At 47.1% G+C, this 22,982-nt stretch overlaps 1 protein-coding gene across 3 annotated transcripts in view; it reads right to left on the bottom strand.

Moving 5' to 3' along the window:
* The window catches only part of LOC144107334 (regucalcin-like), a 63,432-nt gene that overhangs the window by 20,458 nt on the left and 19,992 nt on the right, over positions 1 to 22,982 (bottom strand). Inside the window, exon 1 of one of the 3 annotated variants that reach the window (XM_077640326.1) lies at positions 10,403 to 10,574. The exons of 1 other annotated variant lie outside the window; for it this stretch is intronic. In XM_077640326.1, coding sequence (XP_077496452.1) covers positions 10,403 to 10,545 — 143 coding nt within the window. In that variant the 5' untranslated portion in view covers positions 10,546 to 10,574. Of the gene's footprint in view, positions 1 to 10,402; positions 10,575 to 22,982 lie in introns of those variants that run through there. One more of the 3 variants, XM_077640327.1, reaches the window with a different exon arrangement.

The raw sequence follows: 22,982 nt of genomic DNA, 5'->3' as shown, positions 1-22,982 counted from the left end.
CGCCGGCCCCAGTGCGTCTACCGCGGCTATGACCGGTGAGGCGTGCGTGGCGGCGGCGGATTCGGCGCGCTAGCTGTGCGCCTTGTGACGTCATTGCTCCTCGCGCATGCGCAGCACGGCTGTCCAGGAGCCACGCGAAACTGCTCAACCTCGGCCAGTGTAGCTCACGCTACAAAAACTGCCGTCCGATCTCTTTTTCTCTTCGCGCCGTGTAGTTTTGGTCTTGTATACTCAACACTGCGGCGGCGTAATCATCGCCCTCCATGGAGCAGCGGCACACGTTTTGCCGCTAGGGCTCCCCGTATTACGGTACCCGATTTAAAGCATGCTAAATGTTCTAGTCGGGTTCTCGGTACTACGGTAACAGTAACACGGTACAGAGTATTCTAACGGTCTCTATAGTGTGTCACGACGTCAGTGCCGTGGTTCAAAGACGGTGACACCCGTTTTTCAATCGGGTTCAGCAGCGTTGGACTGTCTTTCTAGAGAAGCGATAGCTGTTTTCTTCCCAGAGTTGCTCAGTATTACCTGAAACTAAAAGTGACGCTGCGATCTGGGAGAGGCACGAGAATGCCGGAAATATGAGATTCCATATTTATCTTGGATATTGTTGAGCAGGAAACGTAGATTCAGCCCTAAAACTACTATCGGCTAACCCCGAATCAATGGTGAGAAAGTTTTCATACCTGTCCAGCAGAGGACTTCCACTTGCGTTAGCTTTATTGAAGAAGTGAAGAAGGCAGTAATGAGATAATTTAACCTGCGCGCAGCTACAGATTGCGAGGCAGAATCTCCGCTTTCAGCTCAACACTAGGAAAGCGAAATACGAAACCTCACCTTCTGGCATTTCCGCGGTGAGCGAAGCACCATTTAAGAAATTCGCATAGACAGCGGCCCAAGATATTCCCTCCAGATCATTTTGAGGAACGCTATGGCTTACCTGAATGATATCTCGGTATTCCGTAGAGGAAAAATCAGTGTCTGACTCAAAATGGCGTCGGAGTCTTTTCCCTGATAACAGCCTATTTGAGGTCATAAGTAATAAGCCAAATCAAGCGTTTTACTCCTGCTCACGGCGAAAAAGAAACAATAGCATAACCGTAATTAACTGAAGAGTAAGTTTGTGCTGCGATTTTACCACTGGTTTGTCTCAAAAGTCTCTGGAACAAAACAGGTTTATTCTTGATTAGCGCATTCACATGACACCCGGGGTCTATTTTTGTACGTTCGAGCAATCTTCTTTTAGCGAGAATTGCAGCCAGGAAAAAAAACTGTGATAAACACTTTCGTCTCGTCATTTCCTTCGCGGTGCAGATAGCTTTCCGGCTCAAAAGATAGCACAACCTTGGACCAGTCGCACCATAGCGTTCAGCGTCCTTCCCGCAACTTATCTCTATTCTATCTGGCGTCACTTGAGCTCCGGGGCACCTATCAGTCTGAAGAGATTGCAAGTTAAGTAGGTGTTCCCCACTGTGAGAGCAAGAATAATAATAATTTATTTTCTTGAATGTCTACAATATATACTCCAGCCCGCATTTACACTGCGGATGGCGGGAAAAACTGGAAAGCCACGATATTGAGGGCGGGGTTTAATGCGGGACATTGACAACAACAGAAAAGCGAAGCTGACAATTAAAAATACACAGAAGCTGATTGAACAAGAAAAAGCTCTCGACACTGCACAGGTTTCGCCAAGATGAATAAAGGAAGAGCAAATAATCCTCAGTCGACATCGAGGTTCCCCTCTATGAACTAAGAAAGTTATGAAGTTGACTTAAACCAGAAAGACTAGGGAAGGTTTGCCATACGGGCTTAAATGCGGCAATTCTGGCCTCGTCGTTATTTACAAATTAACATACCGACACTCCCCAGTTTCATCTGGGGCGAACGAGACATGGCTACCCACCCGCCAGGCGAGAGCGTCCACATTAGCTCCCACGTGAGCCATGTGAACGCGCAAGTTACGTTCTCGAGAGAGCCCACCTTATCAAGATTCTCATTAGCTAGCACATGAACGCCGAAGTTTTTCAATCCTGGCGCATAACATCACTTTCGACACCCCTGTACACCGGGGAAAGTCCCGCACACAACTCGAGTGCGCCGATTGATTTTGACGGCTCAGCTCAACACATGCTCGAGAAGCGGTGCTTGATTATGCGAAGTTTATTGCCCGGCCAACTGATCATGGAGCGAAATCGGACGCATCATGAGAAGCAAACCGCAGCCGACTCAAAGTACTGGAGTACTTCAACTGAACAAACGTAATCCCACAATAACCAGACAGTTGTCAATCAGGCCTCTTACACACTAACAAGCACAAACGAGAACACTTGACACACCCACTCAAGCATCTCGGAAACTAAGCTTCCCGCAGACGCAATCGCAAAAATGTAAGTTTTACAACCTTACATATCTTATGGAGCTGCATCGAAAGTTAGTGGCACAAAATAAGCAAAAGGAAAGGTGAAACTACCTGCGGAGTTGTGTGGCCGACCCTATAGCGAGATCATAAAACGAACTTAGTTAAACACAAGAACCAAGCATTATAATTGAACAAAGACTGAACTTATGGACATTTCAAGCGGACAAACATTAAATAAAGTACCCGTCTTTTTCTTCTTCCCCTTGCCGCGCGATTCCGCAATCGACAGCCAATTGAAGGCTAGGCGTCTCTACCAGGAAACCAAAGGGCGCAAGCGGAAAGTAAGGGGATGCAGTGAAGAAACGCGTGGCACTCAAAGCCTCCGTCTCGCGCAATTGCCTTTTTGTCTTGGGTGGAGATTATGCTTCAGGGGCCATTAAAGCTTACCATTATTCATGCTTATCTGCAGTCATTTCCTCTCTCCGGCCACCCCACTCAGAACAGTGTTGTATACAGCCGTCACAGTCTTGTCTATAGAGCGCTCAAGCGGTGCATTCAAGTATCTAAAGAAAGCGCAGAGTTTCTCACAAAGCGCTTTTACTCGACCGCACCCGCATGGATATATCATCGGCTCAAGCGCAAGCACCATGCCCAAAACATAGGTCATCATCATCGTCATCATGATCATCAGCCTGACTACGCCCACAGCAGGACAAGGGTCTCTACCATGTCTCTCCACAACATAGGTGATACACGCGAATTTCACCTCATTTGTTCTACAGTACGCCACTTCAGTGCTAGAGGTGTAAATTTTGATGAAATTTTGAAAGCCTGGTTAAAAGTTTTTTCGTAGTTTCTTTTTTATACAGAAGCTTGAAAATACAAGGAACAGTGCCATTAAGCACATTTATTTCGTAACTCCTAAATAAGTAGGGAGTGACAGTATTACGTGAGTTGACTGACTCAGCAGCAGGTGCGACACCCTTACAAAAATTTCTTTAGGACAGTGTACAGACTGTCCGTGGACTTCTGTCTATAAAGTCTATACACTTTCTGTAGACAAACCCTAGAGAACTATAGGCAATATAAATCTTATAAGCAGTCTATAGACAATCTATAGATTTATGGCCATATACTTTAGTAGACTTTTGTCTATAAACAGTCTATAGACTATGAACAGACAAAAATACATTTGTATAGAAGGGCAACAGAGTCTGTAAACAGTCTATATATTGTGTATAGAAAACTTTTATGAGGGCAGACCACAGTCAAGGAGAACAAAAAAATCAGCTCCTGCAACACCTTGGTCGTCGTCGACAGCACCGCGACAGTACAACAGTCCTCAAACCAGACCATATACTTCGAACTGAGCTCTTAAATACGATATTTCGTCAATTCATTGTGAAACTATAATTTGTATTATTACGGCAACCAAACAAAACAGTTTTTTCGCACCCACGCACTTAGACATAAGACCGTTCTCGATTAAAATTCGCCCCATAGCTGCGCGTTACTTTCTTCAACACGGCCTTCTGACACACATTCGAAAAAAAAAAGGAAGTTCATGCAGCAAAAATCCTGCACTGGAATACCTAGTGATTCGCCTTATGCATTTTTGCAATTGTTTCTGCCTCTTGACTCATTCTTTCTAATATCAGCACATCAAATTTGAATTTACGGCGATGCTGAATGCAAAATGAAACTGCGAAAGCAGGAAGCAATGTCGCATTATTATTCAGGTTAAACAAATTGTCTAACTAGAATTATTTTTTTTAATGCAACGCGCTATTTGCGCATACAGTACTACAGTTGTCCCATCATTCTAATGCGCTGAAAAGAACAACTCGTCGTCCAATTTATAGGAAAACGCACTGTTAACGGTTAACTAATCTTCAAGTGTATACGTGTCTATGGTTGCTTGTCTTCCTTAACACATTCAAAAGAACAGCCCAAGATCTATTCCTGTCTCTTTCGTCTATCGGAGCGGGCGTGCATACGTCCACTGAAATTCTGCATGATGAGGTCTTAACTATTTTATACACCTAGTATGTCGATTTACTGGAAGTAAAGCTAATATTTTTCAATGGAAAAGAAACACAAACTTGTTTTCGTATTGTCCGATGCATTATAGAAGGCGATTAAGGCAATATATTATAGAACACTTCCATAACAACGCCTGTTCACGAAAAATTGGCTGTTGAGGAAAGGAAATGGCGCAGTATCTGTGTTACATATCGGTAGACACCTGAACCGCGCCATAAGGGAAGGAGGGACTTCATGCCCACGTCCAGTTTTGGGACGTTTATTCCCGCATGTCATACCACAGCACTTTTATGCATATGTTATCCCTTCATAAACTGTCTTTAAGGTGGGATCCGATGCATACGAATGAAGGGTTATTGTTCTTATTATTATTATGGTAGCTTAAGAAGCTAACAGCTCTATTGCCTTTAAGAAGAAATTGAAGTTGCTCTTTCCTTTTTGTAATTTTGCGTATATTTGAATTATGTTGGCACTGTTTATTTTTTAGGAATTTTGTGGACTTTTTTGCTGCATGTATATTTCTACTCCAGTGTCTGTTTTCAGTTTTGCAAATCATTTTTCGCTTTGCTAGTTTATAGCTGTTTGTGCATTTTTCTGGTTAGACAGGACACAACGTTGTCATATTTTTTTCCGAAATTTTAAGAATGTATTTCTCCTTTGTCTATGAGATTAGTTTTTCTACCCTAAAGTGTCCTGTTGTTTTTTGTAGATTGATTTTTTTTATTTTACATATGACTTGTCGTTTAGTCACCAGTGTTCTGACGTGTAAGCCGGGGTGTAGACCTCGTCAGGAGGCACGCTTTGCCTTCCACCTCTTGCCTTTCCTCGGGGGCAAATTGTAAATATGGCCAAAATAAACTTTTCAACTTAAACTTCAACCTTCGTCTTTTCACTTACATTTCCGTCTTCTGTACCTCTGTTTTTATGGCCTCTTGCACTGTCGTATTCAATATTTTTTATTCTTTAAGAGATCACATTGGTTTCATGCTACAGAATACCAAGCTTTATTAATGCATCATTACTCACATTTTGGCTCGATCTTTTTGCTGTTATTACTACAGGTGGCGACGCGCCGTCTGACCATACGGAGATCTGAAAGAACGATGCCGCGCTGCCATAAAGCCTGCAGCATCTTCCCACAATTCGCTGAGCGAGGATGACTGCCGGGCGAAATAGACCTGGGGCCAGAGACGGAGGAGAAAGGGTGGCCGTTCGGGGGTACAATGGGACGGGGCCGTTAAGCCACTACCCGTATCCCTTAGGAACTGGTTCGACAGTGGACAGCTCGTCGTTAGAGTTAACGACCGCGGCTTCGCACGAGCTGCATGTGTTTTCGAGAACAGAAAGCCGTCTATACAACCGTTGCTGCACTACAGAACTTAGCACCGGAATTGCTACCTTCACGCCCATTCCCACGGTCTGACTCGGGCGGCCAGCTTTTCCGCTTGCCAGAACACTTCTGTGTAAGACCGTGCTTCGTTGCGCCTGCTGCAGTGCCGTACTGTTTTGATTGGCTCCCGTCCAGGGAGGGATATGTGTCCTGTGTTTTGATTGGCCACAGCCTGAGGGTTGGGCTGGCCCTGAGGGGAATAAAGAACGACGTCGAGTAAGCCATAGGGCGCTCTGGTCCCTGGCAAAAAGGCTTATTTAGGCGCTAGTCGCTGTGAAGTTTTTGACCCTTTGCTTTTCAAACCTTTCAGTATGTAAAAGTGTTTTCGTAAAAGTGCAATTAAACCTTCTCGTTTTCGTTTTCCTAACTTCAAAGCTCCAGTCCTTCTTCAGCCCGAAGACTCAGACACGCTACCAAACGGAGTAGGGTTCGAGACAGCCTGAGCGCCACGACACTGCTCTATGTGGCCTTTGTGCTGAAATGCTGCAAAGCGTGTTCGTATGTCCGGGTTAAATTTGCCACGTACCGCATATTGAGGTTCCTTTCTCTCCCTGCCGATCGCACGCCAGTGCTCCCAGTGAGCCGATTTCTTATAGCTTCGGCGGTTATGTAAAAAAAAAATAAAATGTACGTAATAGTAATATATCTGTTCACTACGCAAAAAAAAAGAAACAATCACCGAGTTTTTACGATGCAACAACAGATCTCGCACATTTCATGTATTAGGCAGGTGATGGTAAGGAAATTGGGGGTTGTTATGACACACATATGAAGAAAGCCAAAAGTCTCCGAAAACAAGCGGTCTCGCTTGCGCTGCTTAGGTATCATTCACAAATTGTTCTGCGGTAACTGCGAACATTTCCTGACAAAATATTCGTGGTAAAGTTTGCACTGTATACATTTCCTTCGCACAAAGTCAGATTAGGTTGTTAGTACTCCTTTTATTTTTGTTGTATATTAGAGTTTCTGTCTCTCCAGCCCTGTAACTTGAAAAGGTATATGGTACCAGTGAACGTTAATTTTCCAGGTCGCGAAATACCGCGGTATTCGGGAACTTTTTGCGAAAGAGGAGAAGAGAGCGCTGAACAACAATCCGAGTTGTCCTTGCAACAGCCAGTACGTGGGAACATCTTTCAACGGCCGTCTGCCTCCGCTTCCCGCCTGCCCTCGTGACCAGCGGTACCAACGTCTCCAAAAACAAGTCCAACTCGTCTGACCTAGCGCCCTTCTGCGCCTCGCTCCATCCTCATCAACCGGTTTCCGCTTTTTTCTCGTTTACGCAGCAGCGTCCAAGGAAGTGTTTGCACTAAATCTTTTTTTTTTCTTCACGTCTGACACGCATTCCGCCCGGAGACAAGGCGTTACAAAACGATGCCACGCATGAAAAACCGCTGCCGACGTGCTACGGTGCATAAATGTGCTTTTCTGCAACACCTCGAAATATCATTTCGATGGACTCATTCACATGAGGCCCGTTTCACATGCACGCGATTTTCGCCTGCGACACTGCGAGTTCCGTCGGTCTGCGACTGGGGAGGGCAGTCGGTCTAGTCGCAGACGGCTTGCGATCGAGTTCCGTCCGGTTGGTATTCAGTCGCAGCGTCGGTGTGTTCGCTCTGCGATTGACCAATAAAGAACGTCGAGACGGCGTGCGGTCACGTGGGAGCTATTGCCGCGGCGGAAGCAAAACTGTTTATTCTAACGAAAACATACGCAATAATGCCTTGCATCTAAAAATATGCTGGTCATAAAATCATCAACATATTCTGCGTGATGTTTCTGTCGCGTTTAATAATGGGTTGCCTGTGCAAACGTCAAGGAACCTTGCCGGTTCTTCCGACGGAATTCGCTGTGTCGATGTCGCATGTGAAAGCAGCGACCGAAAATCGCACTGTGGCCTCACCGACTACACTGGATATCTTCGCTCCAGCCGCAGCATGTGAAACGGGCTTTATACATGCGCGAACATGAGCGATGAATGATTTTCGAGTATACCATAGAATGCGTGAGACTTCGCGACACTGGGTGATCATAAATGCCATGCCTGGAGGTCCGTGTAGGCGGCAAGAATCCGGGGCACGAATAACAGCGACTTATAATTCATTACTAATGCGTAGTAAGTTTTTATAAGTATTTCAGAGCGCAGCTCGTCATCTCCTCTTTCCGGGCTCGGCATCGCAGCCGCCATCGCTGTTGATAGCGAAAAGAGGTCGAGGAGAAAAGCAGAGGATGATAGGGTTCAGGGAGATGGAAGAGAAGGGCACGGCGAGAGTGCCGGAATCTGTCATTCTTCATTTGCGGTGGCTGCAGCTGAGGATGAATTTCTATGGCGCAAGGGCATCTGTGGCCAAAGAGCGCCCTTCCAGAAGAAATTTTCGGCTACACAGGGTTGGGGTCAACGACCCGTTTTCCAAGTGTTTCACCCGTGAAAGAAGCCGAGCACCAGGCCAGGGGTAAAATTGTACCCATTGTATAACCGGTGGGTACCCGGTGATACAATACTAGGGGTCGAACCCCCACCTCCCGCATGCGAGGCGGATGCGCAAACGACTAGGTCACCGCTGTGGTCTGCGGCGACTGCTGTGAAGCGCTCCGGCCAAAACCGAGGCCAACAGCCGCCTCCGCTCGGCACTGTGTGTTGTGTGCGGTGGCCTTCAGTTCAAATACAGCTGCGCTCAAACTTCCATTATCGTAAATCTCCGGCTGTTTGCTCCATGTACACAACGCATTTCGTTTTAGCCGCCGCGGTGGCTCAGTGGTTATGGCGCTCGGCTGCTGACCCGAAAGACGCGTGTTCGATCCCGGCCGCGGCAGTTGAATTTCGATGGAGGCGAAATTCTAGAGGCCCGTGTACTGTGCGATGTCAGTGCACGTTAAAGAACCCTAGGTGGTCGAAATTTCCGGAGCCCTTCACTACGGCGTCCCTCATAGCGTCAGTCGCTTTGGGACATTAAACCCCCATAAACCAGAAAGCAAAAGCATTTCGTTTTTTTTTTTTCCTGTTTTAGAAAGGCGTAAGGAGGTTAGGACAGCATACGCGAACATAGGAGTTCAGAAAATTTGCTCATATCACGCAATATTCCAGTTTTTTTTTTTTTACACAATCTGTGACTTCGAGATTGATTGCGGAAAGTTCACAGGAATCAGAGTATCGATAATTGCCAACGAAATCTTTCCACGTTATCCATCCGTTACAACGAGGCAAACGTTGCTAGAGCTGTCTCCCGCGTACGACATCGCACATTTCATTGCACCAAGAATCGCGGATTGGTATAGACCGAATTAACCGGGCCGAGGTACATTCACGCCTACATGTCCAAGAGAAAATTTCAGTTTTTCTTGCAGTCTCTGCGGGAAGCGAAAAGATTTTGTGCCTGCATGTACTGTTTTTTTTTTCCCTGTTTTCCTTCAGAGTGTCATACCCGCATGCGCATCATGCCGCGCTTCCAAATTACCCTCCACACACAGCTTTTCTGGAATCAAGAACTGAAACAAGAAGTTCAGTCAGTTCAGTCAGTATAGCCAGCACTGAAGCGCTGTCTACTGGCAGTGAGCTTGGCTTTCGAATCTGCCGAAGCAAGAAATTGAAACGCCGTGTAATCCAAATATCTTAGCCGTAATTTCCTCAGGTATCAATTTTTTCCGCATTACCCCTTCTGGCATCGTTTAAGCGACTTGTACATTATTATTTTATTTACCATAAACGCCTGTTGTCAACATTTATTTACAAAGCTACAATAACGTCCCGAGCGATACTGCAGCAAAACTTTAAAATACCGCTCATTTTTTATCATCAGTTATCTTCCTAACATTAGTACACACCGCCATCAAGGAAACTGTTTAATTGCGAGTGCAACGCACAACACTGAAGGTTTTGCATTTACAGGTGTGCGTAAAATTTCCTACAAAAGTTCAAAATTTTCGAAAATAGTGAGATCGAAACACTCGGATTTGTCAGACACGGGCACTCGAGGACTCAGCGGATCTCATATTTTGTTTTTCGAAAATAACGCAACGCTGGAAAAGCAGGAATAAAAAGTATTACAAGTAGCAAAATTTGTCTACACGAGTACGTCGAAAGACGTGCTGCGCAGTCCTCTGTTTCGAGATACATAGACTGTTGCAACGCTTAACGCGCACCGCAAAAGGCTTCTCTCGGTTAAACCGCTCGCTTATTCGTGCTGCAATTTGATGCACAGATAGCATACGACTGTCTTGCTTTTTGGACACCAAGCTGGGAGGATATACTTTCCTGATTTCATCAGAATTATTTATAAATCAGCGTCGTCTGCCGCATTGGCGACCGCCATTAACAAACAGCTCTCGCATAGGGCGCGTTTCGCATTGTCAGTATTATTTATTGCGTTCGCTATAGCGAACTGATAAAAGCACCCCGCTTTATATATGAACAGTGCTCAATTCATGTGGAACAAATAAATTTCTGCCAACTTCAGCACACTCCCTCCCGTCCTCCTCCTACAAACAAAAAAAAATAAAATGCTGCGTATTGGTATACGCAGTTCCTGAAAAGGTTAAAATAAATCTGCAAACCAGATGTCCTATAAGTGATCGAACCCAGCAACCCAGTGTGATCGAACAACGCTCACCTTGCCCCTTTGCGCAGACGAACTTGTAGAAGCCGCCTTCCGGTTACGCACAACGCGGAATCCCGATGTGCGAGTGCTGTGCAGACGACGCTGACCGCGGTCACGTGACCACTTAACCGAGCGCGAGGAGCCGGTTTCGCCATCGCCGCTTCTGTCTGTGCGCGCGCGTGCGTGCCCCGGCGACGAGTGATTACAGCTCCCTCTTTTATTTCTCCTTTAATTATCTTCTTTTCCTGCACACTAAAATAGTTGTGCATCTCGCGCCGCTAGCCGCCGCTATGCATGAGCGCCAAGGTCAATCGCGCGCGCAAGGCCCAGGAACTGTCGTTCGGGATTCGGTCGCATTCCGGGTCATATTGCGGAGATTTAACGAATGCTAGCGCCGCCAGTGCAACAAAATTTACTGCTTTCCAAATGCGTCTACAGGGCAGAATAGGTTCTGGGCAGTTTCTTTAGTCTCCCATAAATGGTGCTGTATTTTAAATACTACTGACTTTCGGCAATGCGGTCCTGTGCATGAGATCAGATGTTCAAGCAAGGTTAGAAATCAAACAACGCGGCGTAGGGGGGCTAGCTTTGGGAGCACATGGCAATACATCAAATCAGGTGGTACAGGGTGATATGGGATGGGCGTCTTTGGAGAGCAGACAACCTAGCAGTAAGATAGCATTTGAGGAGAGATTGAGAAAAATGGGGGAAAAAAGTAGATTAGGAAAGTTTTCAGATACCTGTACATAAGGAATGTTGACACGAAATGGAGAAAGCGAACTAGAAAATTGACAAGCAAATATCTGGACAGCAGTAGGGGGGCAAATCAGCAATAATCGGTTAAGAAAAAGGTTAAAGAAACAGAGAGAGAGCACTGTGGTAAACAGGGATGCTGACGAAATCGGCACTGGGAACATACAGAATTTTTAATTAAGGAATTGCCAAGAAAATATCTATGATAATTGTAGGGGAAGCTCTTTGTTGTTGGAGGCCAGGACGGGAGTTTTGCGGACTAAGACGTATAGAGTCAGGCACCACGAGATAGACACGTTGTACGTTGCTTGCGGAGAGGAGGAGGAAACGGCTGAACACTTGATACTTTTCTGTAAAGGGCTTCACCCTACAGTGGAAAGCAGCGGGGCTGATTTATTCAAAGCATTGGGGTTTAAGGACAGTGAAGAAAAAGTAGATTTTAAGTGGGTAGAAGTAACCAAGCGCCGGTTATCTGATTGCTGGCTAAAGTCAAGACAAGAGTAAAATTTCACAAGTCATGGCTAGGTGGCTGGAACCACCGCCCGATTTAAAGGATTCAGCCTTATCCATCCATCCATCCATCCATCCATCCATCCATCCATCCATCCATCCATCCATCCATCCATCCATCCATCCATCCATCCATCCTTCCGTCCATCCATCCATCCATCCATCCATCCATCCATCCATCCATCCATCCATCCATCCATCCATCCATCCATCCGTCCGTCCGTCCGTCCGTCCGTCCGTAATACATGCAGAAAATGCTATTACGTTAAGAACACTAAAACACAAGTAGCTTCACAACAGCAATACTGGGAGCTCTGTGATGTGCGGTAGCGTAGTTTTGCGCGTTATGTGAGCCACACCGAAAGCTCTCGCCGCTGTGTGCACAGAATCGCGACGATTATATCTCCATGCAGAGACGCGCCAGGCGTGTCGACCCAAGATATCTCCCTAAAGTGCCGCCGCTCTTGCCTTTCTGAAAGGGTATCCGGCTTTCGTTGAGTAAATCTCGTCTCTCTTTTTGCAAACAAGGCGGAGCGCGCGAGTGTCGCGGTCAGAAGTCCACGTTCGCAAATAGCGGACAGCTTTCGATACAGGATAGAGGGAAGGACTATTATGACAACGCTCGGCTGTGCTTAGGAGACGGTGCGCCCTCGAACGCTTGCATCGATCCGTACAGGATTACCGAGACAATGACGGCATAAGCCCGCAGCCTTGCTTTCGGTTGTTTGGACTCACTCTTGTGTACGACGTCGGATAAAACGCGGAAAACGCGCTATCGGAAACTGCCTGCAACAGTAATGGGCTTTTGCTGTAATCAGCAGCCTGCAGCTACCGATTAGCCTCGCTTTCGCAAGGGAGAACAGAAGCTTCAAGGTACTTTGGTTCATTTTCATCTGGACTGTCAACAACTCGACAATGCGGAATGAGGCGACAAAGAATGCGGTGACCATCAAGGTGATTTCGTCGCACCAGCTGTGCAGGCAGCGACAGCTTTTGTCGGCGGTATAATAACAAAAGCCAGCGGAACGCAAGACGCGAAACGAAAGTGCTAGTCATCATTTCGTTGGCGAGAGATGGCGCTGCTAGCATCGCTTCTGCGAAACTTTTTTTTGTTTTGGTCCTGCATCGCCCCATACTAAGCGGACTTTCAATTAATTCTCACCTATTCAGGCAACGAGTACAATGAAAGCTTACCGCCAAATTACACCTCTGTGTGAAATTTGAGCGTGAACGAGCTACAGATTTAGATTTTTTCTGCAATTTTCTCAGAGCGGCGAGACACTCAGTACGCCAATACAGGCTGGCCTCAGAGGTCTTATACTAACCACAAAAACTCTCGCACAGACTATGTTAAAATCATTAAGTTAAGGTTTTCAAAAGTAGCGCAGTAATTTACTGCTCTGAATATGGTAACAGCAAAGTTAGTGGTGGTCCAGCGAAAACCATTTCCGGGGCCGCCGCGGTGGCTCAGTGGTTATGGCGCTCGGCTGCTGGCCCGAAAGACACGTGTTCGATCCCAGCAGCGGCGGTCGAATTTCGATAGAGACAAATTCTGGAGGCCCGTCCACTGTGCGATGTCAGTGTACGTTAAAGAGCCCCAGGTGGTCGAAATTTCCGGAGCCCTTCAGTAGGTCGTCCCTTATAGCCTGAGTCGCTTTGGGGCGTTAAGCCCTCATAAACCAAACCAAACCAAACCGAAAACCCTTCCGTTTAATTGATTGCAGCTGACTTTGTGGGAAAGAACAACGATTACTTCGAAGAACTGTTACCTCTGCAAAAAGCAGTTATTCAAATCGAATGCGATTTGGTCTTTCAATCAGGAAAACACCTTAATCGCGCCAGTGCTGCGCTCATTAAAGTGTTTTTCAAGCGTACTTGTGTGTAGAGACCCAGCTCACGTGATCGAATCCCGAGTGGGCAGCCGCATTCCCATAGATAAAAAGACCAGAAACAGTCATACGGCGCACGTTAAATAACCCCGGGTGGCCGAAGAAATACTCAGAACATAAAGACCACGTGCCTCACAACCCACAGTTTACTTTTGACACGTGAAATTATTAGTCCATATATTTTTGTACCAGTCAGAAAAAGAAATTTGCCTTTGTGTATAAGGAACGGCGCCGACCACCTGCGGATCATTAACGTGCACTGACATCGCCCGTGTGCTGTGCGATGTCAGTGCACGTTAAAGATCTCCAGATGTTCGAAATTATTCCGGAGCCCTCCACTACGGCACCTCTTTCTTTTTTTTTTTTCTTCTTTCACTCCCTTCTTTATCCCTTCCATTACGGCGCTGTTCGGGCGTCCGCCGAGATGGGAGACAGATTCTGTGCCGTTTCCTTTCCCCCCCAAAAAAAATTTCAATTCCCGTCGCAATATGCTTGCGGCCTATAAGGCGCAGGGCATACTACCAGACTCCCTCAGAACGCTATTGTGGCCGCAGGGCAGTGCGCGCACCCGTGAGCGAACCTTGGTGAGCCTCTGTGCATTCCTCGAACACACGGGCTTGACGTCCCGTCTGTTCTCCGTGAGGTAGTTACACGCAGTGACCGAACGCTCCGCGAGTTCTACCTTGGACGATTAACAACTGGACGCCCCATTCCAGTTGTAGCCAACACAGTGCTGTGCGCGTGCGTTTTTACTCCTCCAGCACGAACTAATCACGCGCACAACCTGGACACATTTCTAATTGTGTAAATAGTTTGTGTGTATTACCTCTCCCCCTATTCTCTCTTCCTGTCCCCTCGCCTCTTTCATTTCATTTCTCCATTCTGCCTGCTATCCTTCATTTCCCCTGCCCCAGCTCTGGTGCTTCAGTATCGAAGGCAGATGCCGGGGCTAGCAAAAATCTTTTTCTTCCTTTTTATTATTATTTTAATAAAACCACTTACTATTACTACTTTGTGTATAACCCGGCTGGTGACACGACTGTTCGTTAACGGATTTCGTCCTCTGCGCAAACGTACTGTCAGCAGCAAAAGTTTGCGGGATGTCCAGTGCGTGGCAGAGCGCCGCAAAACTGCTTTGCAGCGCCATCTATTGCAACCGCGTCCGATGTCGAGGCTCGCGGAACTGACGTGCCAGTCACTCTTTGTGCATGCTTGTCCTTTCTTCCATATCAGGCACGTCTTATCGATTGCTTCCCCGGGATCTGGTTTTGACTCACCTTATAGCCGCTGGATCGCTGTGCGACAATCGCCGCCCGCCTGCTTCGGCTGCTGCGATGGTGGACGGAGCGCCCGAGCATCTTTTTTGGCGGCGTGCTACGTTGTCTGAATAAATTCTGTCTCCCAAGAAGAGTGCCATTTGAGCGTGAAATTTAATTAGAGCCTTTCAACTAAGCTAAAGTGCGTGTTTGGACATATACAACGAGTGCACGTTGTGGTCAACACAGAACGAAACCGAACACGAACTGAGATGTTTGCAATGAACGTATAAGAGAGGTGTAGCTCCGCCCCTAATGGCCCCGAAACCCCGCTTCTGTCTCTCTATTCCCAGTATTCCTGATAGCCATGTGCCCCGCAACAGCTGCCCCACACTTACTTGGCACAAAAATTACCTTGACCTCTTCTTGAAAAACAATTTCTGGCTACCTGCCTGACGTGAGATTTCCTAGTTTCGCTTCAGTTATAAGAATGTCCATGGAAGTCGTCAGCAGTGATCTGAGCCATATTTTTATTTAGCCATTTTCTCTCATTGCGCGCAGCATGCATGTGTTCCCGGCTTCTGCTCCGCCAAAATATTGCTGCTACCGCAATGCATAATGGCATCATGCTCAACTGTAGAATGTATACGCCTCCAAACCTCCACGGTAGCGCCCGATGTGAAATATTATATATTACGTGCACGTGTTTGATTTTTAGCGTGACGCAACACCGATACAATTACAAACGTGAAAAAGAAGCACGGAATCGATGGTGGTGAAAGATATATATTTAGATTGAGGTGCTTTGTTAAAAAAACAAACTAAAAATCAGGCAAAGAAAAGAGCATGAAGTCAACTTCAGGGCAGTTATCAGTTAGTGACCGGTATATTAGCCTTCTGAGGTGGTGACTTCGGCGATTCTGCGCGGCATGGACGCGTACAGGGCCCTTACAGTTTGTTTCTGCGCTCAGTGCGTCCCATGCCTCCTGAATTGCTCTCCAAAGTGCCTCGACGTCTTTGGGCAGCGAGGCGCCTTTTCATTAGACCCCACAAATTCTCAATTGGATTGAGGTCAGCGCCGCTTGGTGGCCATGGCAGTCTCAGCACGCCGCACGAGTCAAGTGTAGCTCCCGCAAGACGCGCAGTATGCACTGGGCTGCGGACGTGCTGCAGCCAGTAAAAGCTGTCAGGAAAGGGGCCGTCCAGGGCGTACGGCACAACGGTCTTCTTAATGTTGTCGCAATACGATGAAGCATTAAACGTGCCATCGATGCGGACTAAAGGGCCAAGTCCATCTTTGCTGACGGCTCCCCAGATGGAAACGCTGCACCGGCCACTCGATAGCACACATTGCGTGTACTCCGGTCGGTACCTAACAGGAACGAAAAAACAATTTCATTATAGACTACGCGATACCGGCGGCGAGTGCAACTTTTTGTCGTCAAAGAGAATAAGCTTTCTTAATACGATAGGCGCAAGAAAAGGAAACCTATAATATTCTAAACTGAAACGACTGTTTGCCTTCTTGAGAAATGGGCGCTTTTATGAAAAATATATGTCCAACTAACGAAACTCTGTGTGACGAAATTGCTGCCAGATGAGTACCTAAATTGTTCTATGATGACTGATGAAACAAAGGCAGCGAATATTAACTGAACACTTAATTTTACAGTAAGCTGCTCGCCAAATACAAAATGCGGATTCCCCTTTTTAGTTTTGCAGTACGGATTCGTATCTAATTTCAAACACTTTATTTTAACACAAAAAAACAGCGCAAATGGAGTTTCCCGAAGGCGAAACGAAGGTGGGACAGGAAAGAGCGCTCTTTCCTGTCCCACCTTCGTTTCGTCTTCAGGAACTTCATTTGAGCTGTTTTACTTATGCAGAATGGATCAACTAGCCCAGTAAAACGATCTACTTTTTGTTAAAGACGTAAACACTCAGCCATACCTGCAGTTGAGTGGCCGCCAAACACGCTGCCGCTGGTCCCACCTGGTGCAGAACGTGGATTCATCCGTAAAGATGACTTGGCTCCATTCTTCAGCACCCTAGTGCTCGTAAGCCCTAGCAAATTCCAGCCGTTGCCGCCGTTGGTTCTCTGTTAAATATGGCTTTTGTGCTAAGGTACAATTTTGCAATCCTGCTTCTTTAAGGCGCCTTCTAACTGTGTCGCATGACACATGAATGCCGAGCTCTTTCTTGATTTCCTTGGCGCTCAAGAAGGGATCAACCACGGCAGCGGCAATAATCATTCCGTCTTCTTCTTCAGTGACCCTAGGTCGTCCACTGCGGGGGGCGTCAGTAATTCTACCTCCGTCCTCTCGGAACGCTTTCACCACTCGTGTTACTGCCGATTTTGACCTGCCTGTCAGGCGGCATATCTCTTTCTGGGGCACGCCTTCCACAAAGAGGCCTGCAATGTATCTCCTTTGGTCCTCCGGAACTCGAGGCGGCATCGTCGGAAAATAAGCACCTGCATCAACTGTGGCTTCCGTAGCAATGAACGACAAGCAGGAATTATGGGCCGCAATGACAGCGTATCGATCCTCGTGTTATCAGTCGGAGAATACCGCTTGCCATTCCGGCAACGCTTCTTGGGAGACAGCATTTATTCACAGAACGTAGCACGCCGCCTAAAAAAAAGCTCCGGCGCTCCGTCCACCATCGCAGCAGCCGAAGCAGGCGCGCTGCGATAGTCGCACAGCGATCCTGCGGCTATAAGGTGAGTCAAAAGTCAAAAGCGGATTCCGAGGAAGCAAGCGATAAGACATGCCTGATATCGAAGAAAGGACAAGCATGCGCAAAGAGTGACTGGCACGTCAGTTCTGCGAGCCTCGACATCGGGCGCGGTTGCGATAGATGGCGCAGCAATGCAGTTTTGCGTAGCTCTGCCGCGCACTGCACATCCCGCAAACTTTTGCTGCTGACAGTACATAAACGCTGATGTTTCATCCCTCATACCCTACAACTTATTCCGTCGCTCTTAGAAATGTGGACCGCCATGCCAGTGCATGCAAAGGACCCCTGTGGCATCCACTGATTCCGCACATTGCAGCCCAGAGAGAATTAAAGCTACGAAAATTATGTCTAAACAAAGCTCTTTATTTCGGCTGACTTGCGCCCACAATGGACTGAATCACTCGGCGGCGGCGTAGCAACAAGCATGCTCGGCGGTCGTCAAACAGAGTCCCCGCCTCTGTCGGCAATGCTCAATTTAAAGCTGATAGCGAACTTTCGAGATAAAGCGTGCAAAGTTACTAGAACATTACCGAACAACGTAGAATCAGCGCTGCCAGGATGCGATCAATCGAGATAAATCTGGTCGCGTCTTGCGTCGCAAGCAAAGCGATAAAGCGGCGCGGTGGCAGATTTGAAGAATGAACAAACACTGCAAAGATTCCCGGCAGTATTTATATGTGATCAACAACTGTGTCGGCACAAACTAGTGAACTTTTATTTTGCAAGAAACGTAATAGTTTACTTCGAAACAAATTGTAGATCACATGAGGAGACAAATGTATGTTTTGCGATTTCACCAAATCCCTAGTTTGGATCTTTACAGAGCGGAAATATATGTTTCGGGAACCAGTTCAATGTTGCGGCAATTATAACTAAACCTTTCTGTTGTAAGAAGCGCAAAAACCTTGCTTTGCATTTGGAACTTTGCCGCGGAAATAAAAGCCCAAGTATTAGTCAAAAAATATAAACGTTCCCAGAAGGGCACTTTTCAGGACGATAATGGCAAAACAAGGACACAAAACTATTCTATTCTATTTAAAATGTTACTCCATATAAAGTACCGCTAACAGGATGGGGCATCTTATAATAGCGGTGGCTAGTTCCAAAGCAGAGTGCGCCGCGGATTCATTTTTAGAAAGGTGCCACCCTGGTGGGTGGTACGTCGCTTCAATAAGGGCGTCACGAGCATGGGCGCGATGTATCAATGCTTCTCAATTCCAGATAAGCTTCACAATTTACATTTTTAATACATGGAGTGCTCGAAAACAATTCAGAACCTCTTCTAGTTGTTGTTGCGGCTGAAGAAAAGATGAACAGTGCATGGGCCTGGCCACTGCTCCGACCTGAGTCACAATCGCACCCATGCGCAGACAGAGGAGAGCGATATATACGGGTCCACCGGCATAAGGCTGTGCTGGCTGTCTGGTCGAGTTGGATGGTCATGACGAAACTTGTGAAGCCTAAAGCTTTCGTAGAGCTTCAAATTGTTTTCGTCTTCCAAAATCGTATACGGACTCAATGCTACGCAAGCGATCGGAAAAAATATCAAGGGGAGTAAAAGGGCTAATCAGCAGGAAAGATTGGTTGTTTTGATGTTGTTGTTGGTACCCAGTATATATCTTCTTCTTTTAAGTCTTTGTGCAGACCAATTCTGAGAAATATTTTAAAAACTGCAAAACCACCTCACAAAGTACCGCCATTAAGTATGTAACTGAATATATGTAGTCTCCCCGAAAATGCCTCTCCACCCTGCGACTACTGCAGTATTCTATCATCAACATCCTCTTAAAGAGCCTCGCTTTCCACGCGATGCTCACGTCTGATGGCACGAGCGCTCCAGACGGAAGCAGAAGAAGACCAACATCCTGAGAGATGGAGTCGCCGCAACTGTCGCCCACCATGAGACAGCCTTCTCCAGCTAGAAGCGCATCATCACAGACTTCACAACTGTCGCCCACCACGACACCTTCTCCAGCTGGAAGCCCATCAGCTCAGCCCACTCCTTCTACTATCCCACGTGCCCAAGGCAAGTCTGTGTTCGGTTCACCGAAAGCGCTCGCCATCCAGCTGGTAGCATTGGTACTGGTCGCAGTCCTCGTGCTCTTTCTGTGGGCTGCTTATAACCGTGAGTGGAAGCCAAAACACACCGTGGTACACGCACCGAAGCCATGCTGCGCGCGTGAGGCCGAGGAGCTTTACCACCACGTCAACTCTTCCATCAGCCCGTGCCGCTCAGTCTACCACCACGTATGCGGCCGATACGCGGAGAGGCCCGAGCCTTTGGCTTTCAAGGACTTCAATTACTTTTCTCTGAAAAATTTCTACACTGCACCCAATACCATTATCGGAAATGCGGTGTACACCTTGTTCCAGTCCTGCCTTGTCGCCACGGCAAACGCACACAACCAGGGAAGCCCGACTGCAGATGCGTACTTAGACGTCCTACGGCCGACAATTGGCGAGCTGAAAACCAAGCACAAGATCCTGGTCTTCCTTCTTCGCATGACCGTAAAGTTCAACATACAGCCGGTTCCGGTCATGACTCTCTATGGCCGTGGAGGGTGGCCCCGAAGCGTATTTATTGCTGACTTAGAAATGTTTCGTAAGCCAGGGCTCTTCGCTGTTATTATGCGGAAGACGAGACCGCTCATAGAAGACGCTATCGCTGCCCGTTACGAACAAGTGCGCCGAGACTGCCTGAAGACCATCAACATACGAATGAACCTCAACGTCAGCCTAGAGGCCATGGAGAGCCTGGAAAAGGAACTAGATGTGCCGCACGATCCCAACCATATGGTCTCTAACTTCTCGCTTGTAGCTCAGCTCGTCAAGCCTCTCACCGTCGATGACTGGCGCCGCATAATTCTCAACGTCAGCGATGCCAAAGTTCCAGATAAGCTTTGCCACCCCAACATACAGTTGCTTTCAAAGACCTTCTCCATACTTCTGAATGACACACGGCAGCCAGATACAATTGTCTTCTTTATCTTCAAGGCTGTCTCAGATTTCCTTCTCGAACAACTCAAGAGAAGCCTGTGGACATACACCCACAAATATTTCGCTTTCTGCCTCGTAGTACTTAATGAGTACTCACTCATGGGAATAGGCAGCGCTATTGAAGAAAACAACAACGGCCCTGAGCATGACGCTACACTACACAACATTTTCGCAGAGATCTTGACAGCTATATGGAGGCGAGCTAAGAGCATCTTTCCGACCGAGGACCGGCCGAGGCTTTCAAGCTACCTGAACAGCCTTCGAATCTTGCTGCCCACTGACATATACCCGTTGAACAAGCGGACACCTCCCTTGGGCAGAGACTACGTCCGAAACCTCCTAAATCTTTTTGCGTTCGGTTGGTCAGCTTCGACGTACCGGCCACCACCCGGTGTCACGTCGAAAATGTCCAAAGCCGTCGTTATCGACAAAATTGCTGCGTTCAACGACAGCGTGGTAATATCAATGAACGCCTACAGCGCCTTGCACTTCGGAAATGGCAGTGAGCGTCTTGTCGTTTTGGCCGCGATTGGAGTGCAGCTCGCCGACGTCGTTTGGAAACAGATCTTCTATTCCGGACCAAAGTGGAGCAGGGCAACTCTCCAGTTGCTAGAAAGCTACAAGTCGTGCCAAAAAGGGCTGGGGGTCCTGATGACTCGCCGCCATAAGCACTTCTCGCTGCCCCTTTTGAGCATAGAAACAACGATGGAACTGGCCAGGGATGGCCACTGGCTGCGCAGTTTCCGGGCAGTTCCCCTGTGGGAGACTTCGCGGTGCCAGCTGTTCTACCTCCTGTTCGTCTACCACCACTACTGTCCCGGCAACGATGCTGGGAAGCCAGCTCTTGCCAAGGAGGCGCAGTATATTGCGTCGATCTCGGAAGACTTTCGCGCGGCGTTCAAGTGTCGGCCCCCGAAAATGCCGCTCCGTACTTGCTCCTTGCCAAGCTAAACAAAGTTCATAGAGCGCTCAATGGTGATGTTAGCGAACGACAGTGGTTGTAGAAAGCAATGGCCAGGACTAAGCTACTTCATTTTCTGCAGACGGTTCCTTGCGAAAGTCGGACTCTGCTTTTTCGTTGCGATTCACAGTTTTGGGTTTGCTTTTTGTAATAATTTTTCAAGAAACAAGATAAACATTGAGGACTGCTGATTTTGTGTTGCATGTATGTCTAATTTTCCTTCGTTCTCAAGTAGTGTCTGCAGTTAGAACTCATGATACTGGCTGTGTAAATTCCATCTACATGTTTCGCATAGTACAAGAAACTATATCATGATGGCGTCTTGAGTGCTGTGCCGCTTAGTGTGCTCGTTTTGAAAGCCTTGGTGATGTTACATTCTGCGCAAAATGTGTGTTGCGCCCAATGCCTCCTTTTATATTGTTGTGGCGATGTGTAAATTTCCTCTACTTCAATATGACTTTTCTCGTGAGACTTCTGCGCCAGGATCATTGCGGAATCTTTATTCAGCAATGCCTCATAGCTGATATTACCTTGGGTGGTCTTAGTCTTTTTTCTTTTTGGCACATGTACGTCATGCGGCTATTGATTGCCTCGATGAGCGTACAAAAAAGGTTTGGAAGTATTGCAACCATATGTAAATCTTTCTTCTGTGACATTTATACACGTTCAGTGCTATGTTTCTGTACGCCTTAAGGAACATTAGTGGATTAACGTCTACTACTCATTCAGACACTTTAAATACGCGCCACAATAAATATATAAAACAAGGTTACTGTGAACATCCCGGTCAGCAAGTTTCGCTTTGTTGTTCTAACTGTTCACCACCAAAAGGGGATTTAGTGGTGGAGAGTATTCAAATTATTCGCTATTGAGATCAAGCTGTTATTCATGTCCGTGCTCTTCGTGAGGCCTTCATTCATCATCATCATCATCAGCCAGACTACACCCACTGCAGGACACAGGCCTTTCCCAAGTCTCTGCAATTAACGCCTTCCTGTGCCAGCTGCGGCCATCGTAACCCTACAAAACTCAATCTCATCCGCGCACCTATCTTTCTGCCGCCCCCTGCTACGCTTGCCTTCTCTTGCAACTCACTCCGTCACCCTTAAGTACCATCTGTTATCCTGCCTTCGCATTACATGCCCTGCCCAAGGCCATGTCATCTTGATTTCGACTGCTTTTATTAACACGCGTTTGATCCCTCACACACTCTGCCCGCATTCCTGTCTTTTAACTTTGAACCTCTCATTTTTGTTTCCATGGGCCTTCATAATCTTCAAAGAAATAAGTTATCTTTGTTTGACAGACACTGGCGACTGTGAGAATGAAGACGACACACCGACTACAGAGAAAGAGAGAGAGAGTGAAACGTTTAATTGATGGAATGTTTGGGTGGGCCGTCATTCTAGGAGCCCATTGGCTTTGGCCGCCGCTTTTGCCAGGTTCACCCGCGAAAGCTGGTCCTCCGAATCTGAGCTGGACAGCGC

The sequence above is a fragment of the Amblyomma americanum genome, chromosome 10, assembly GCF_052857255.1.
Source record: "Amblyomma americanum isolate KBUSLIRL-KWMA chromosome 10, ASM5285725v1, whole genome shotgun sequence".
Taxonomy (NCBI): Eukaryota; Metazoa; Arthropoda; class Arachnida; order Ixodida; family Ixodidae; genus Amblyomma; species Amblyomma americanum.
Note: the sequence above shows the minus strand (reverse complement) of the source record. Positions and strands in the feature narration are given on the sequence as shown.